The sequence below is a fragment of the Sturnira hondurensis genome, unplaced genomic scaffold, assembly GCF_014824575.4.
Source record: "Sturnira hondurensis isolate 20B ecotype Veracruz unplaced genomic scaffold, ASM1482457v3 Scaffold0019885, whole genome shotgun sequence".
Taxonomy (NCBI): domain Eukaryota; kingdom Metazoa; phylum Chordata; class Mammalia; order Chiroptera; family Phyllostomidae; genus Sturnira; species Sturnira hondurensis.
In genome coordinates this window covers 1-2,460 of record NW_028092516.1, presented here as the reverse complement: position 1 = coordinate 2,460, position 2,460 = coordinate 1, and the positions used below count along the sequence as shown (strand labels likewise).

Genomic DNA, 2,460 nt, shown 5'->3' with positions numbered 1-2,460 from the left:
AATCAATAAAATATATTTTAAAAAAAGAAAAAAAAGAAAAAGAAAAATTGAAATATTCATCTTCTTAATTATTATAGAACTTTATATGATATAAACTGGTTGAAAGATGAAATAAGATCTAGTAAGTAAGCATTCAATGAGATAAAGCAAGAGTGGCTGTATTAACGTGTAGTATTCAGTGCAAAGAAAATTGCTGGAGATACAGAGGGATATAACACAACAAAAAAATTCTTAAAATGTTATTGTATGGGAGTGGGCTGGGAAGGGAGTAAAAGACAGAAAACTGTACCTGAACAACAATTAAATAAAATAATATTTTCAAAATGTTATTGTACAATACTATAGTTTTGCAAGATGTTCCCATTTGGAGAAACTCAGTAAAGGGTATATGGGGCTTTTGTATTATTCTTTCTTACAACTGTACATGAATCTACAATTGTTTCAAAAGAAAACACTTAGTTTAAATGTAAAGGTGTCATCATCTAAAAATGTGTAAAAAACAGAAGAATTTATTTTGTCCCTGAAAGATTTCTATTTCAAAATGAAATTATATCCGGTACACTGTGTTTATTCTTGTAAGTCCTAAAATAGAATGATTTAGCAATCCATCAAAAGTTTTCTTACACAGTCATAAGAATGTTTAGATGTTCTTACACAAGATGTGTATACATGTAATTTTCTCTGTCTTGACTTTTCATTGGAATGTTCAAAAACAAGGAATATACTCAAGGGGCTATATCCCCAAAGAACCCAAATCTCGTATATACAGTCTTGTTCTACAGTGACAATTATTTGGCAGTTGTCCTCATTATTGAGTTAACAGCATCTGCAGGTAACAATTTTCTTTATATATTGATATAGAAATGCTTTTTCTAGCTTTTATATTAGAAGTTAAGGTTTGGTTATTCTAAGGAAATAATCATTTGTTGAGCACCCACTTCACTCTGTGAGCTGGGTTTGCTGTTTTCATGTACATCATCTTATTTCACACAAGAAGCCTACCAGCTATATATACATATTTAATAAATAAGTAATGGAGGTGGAAGAGTTTATGTAAATCATCTAAGATTCTACAGATAATGGCAGAGCCATAACTTGAACCCAAGCTTGTATGAGTCCAAAGCTCATGGCATTTTGCACAACACTTTGCTTCCAGGACATAATGGCACTCGTGACTAACTCTGAATTTGTCTCATACACATCTATTTTCTTTAAAATTTTAAGCTTTCATTCAGTCTTGGGTTCATACCTAGTTAGTAAAATTCCATGTCAGCCCTGAACAAAGATACGGAAGCTAGGGCTTTGAAGTTCAACCTCACAACTACAACATGTTCATAACATGGCATACTATTGCTCAGTTATTCACAGGTAGCATCATTCAAGCATCTCTGTTAAGGATAACACTGTGATGTGTAGCTGGCTGAACACACGATTGTGATGGTGTGCATGTATATGTGAATTCAATCTTCTTGACATTTAATATTTGAAGGAAAAAAAGCATTATTCTAAAGTTTTACTTGGTCTCTATGGCTCAGGAAACACCTGACACCTAACAATGTGATGCAGGAATGAGTTAGGTTTGTTAATTTTTTTTTAATTCCTGGCCTACACCAATAAATATATATACTATCAAGTTTTACATGAAGTATTGTGTGAAAAAGTACTTTGTACCAAACTTACACTAGTGTGTCTGTGTTTTTGTAATTTATTATATAGCCACTGTAAAATAAGTATGCAAAATATAATATATTGCTCTGTCCTAATATCCATTTGCTTTGCTTTCAGTGGGCACCATTTCCACTATAGATGGGGACTGGAAACTATACAACTGTGAAAGAATTCATCATTTTGGGGATAACAGAGAATGCTACAGCTTGTGTCATTTTATTTATTGTGTTTCTAGGAATCTATGTTGTCGCCTTGATGGGCAATGTCAGCATAATCATGGTAATCAGAAGCAGCCCTCAGCTTCACACACCAATGTACCTTTTCCTCTCCCATTTGGCCTTTGTAGACATTGGTGAGTCCTCATCCGTCACACCTGTTATGCTCACGGGCTTCCTCAAGAAAGGAACCTCCATCAGTGTTGTTGGCTGTATAGCCCACCTCTGTTCTGCGGCCACATTTGGGACAACTGAGTGTTTCCTGCTGGCTGCCATGGCCTATGATCGCTATGTGGCCATCTGCTCCCCACTGCTCTACTCCACACACATGTCCCCCAGAATCTGCATTCTCTTAGTGGGGATGTCCTATGTAGGGGGGTGTGTACATGCTTGGACATTCACAGGCTGTTTATTGACTCTATCCTTCTGTGGACCTAATAAAGTCAATCACTTTTTCTGTGACTATTCACCACTTTTGGAGCTTTCCTGTTTTCATGATTTTACTTCTGAAATAATTCCAGCCATCTCTTCTGGTTCCATCATTGTAGTTACTGTGTTTGTCATTGTTCTGTCTTAT

At 35.2% G+C, this 2,460-nt stretch overlaps 1 protein-coding gene across 1 annotated transcript; it reads left to right on the top strand.

Moving 5' to 3' along the window:
* Positions 1–1,806: 1,806 nt before the first annotated feature.
* Positions 1,807–2,454, top strand: LOC118974848 (olfactory receptor 5P3-like; the record flags this gene model as incomplete). Its single annotated transcript, XM_037028426.1, has 1 exon — positions 1,807–2,454. A coding segment is annotated over exon 1 (648 nt), but the record flags the coding sequence as incomplete, so codon positions are not given.
* Positions 2,455–2,460: the final 6 nt, after the last annotated feature.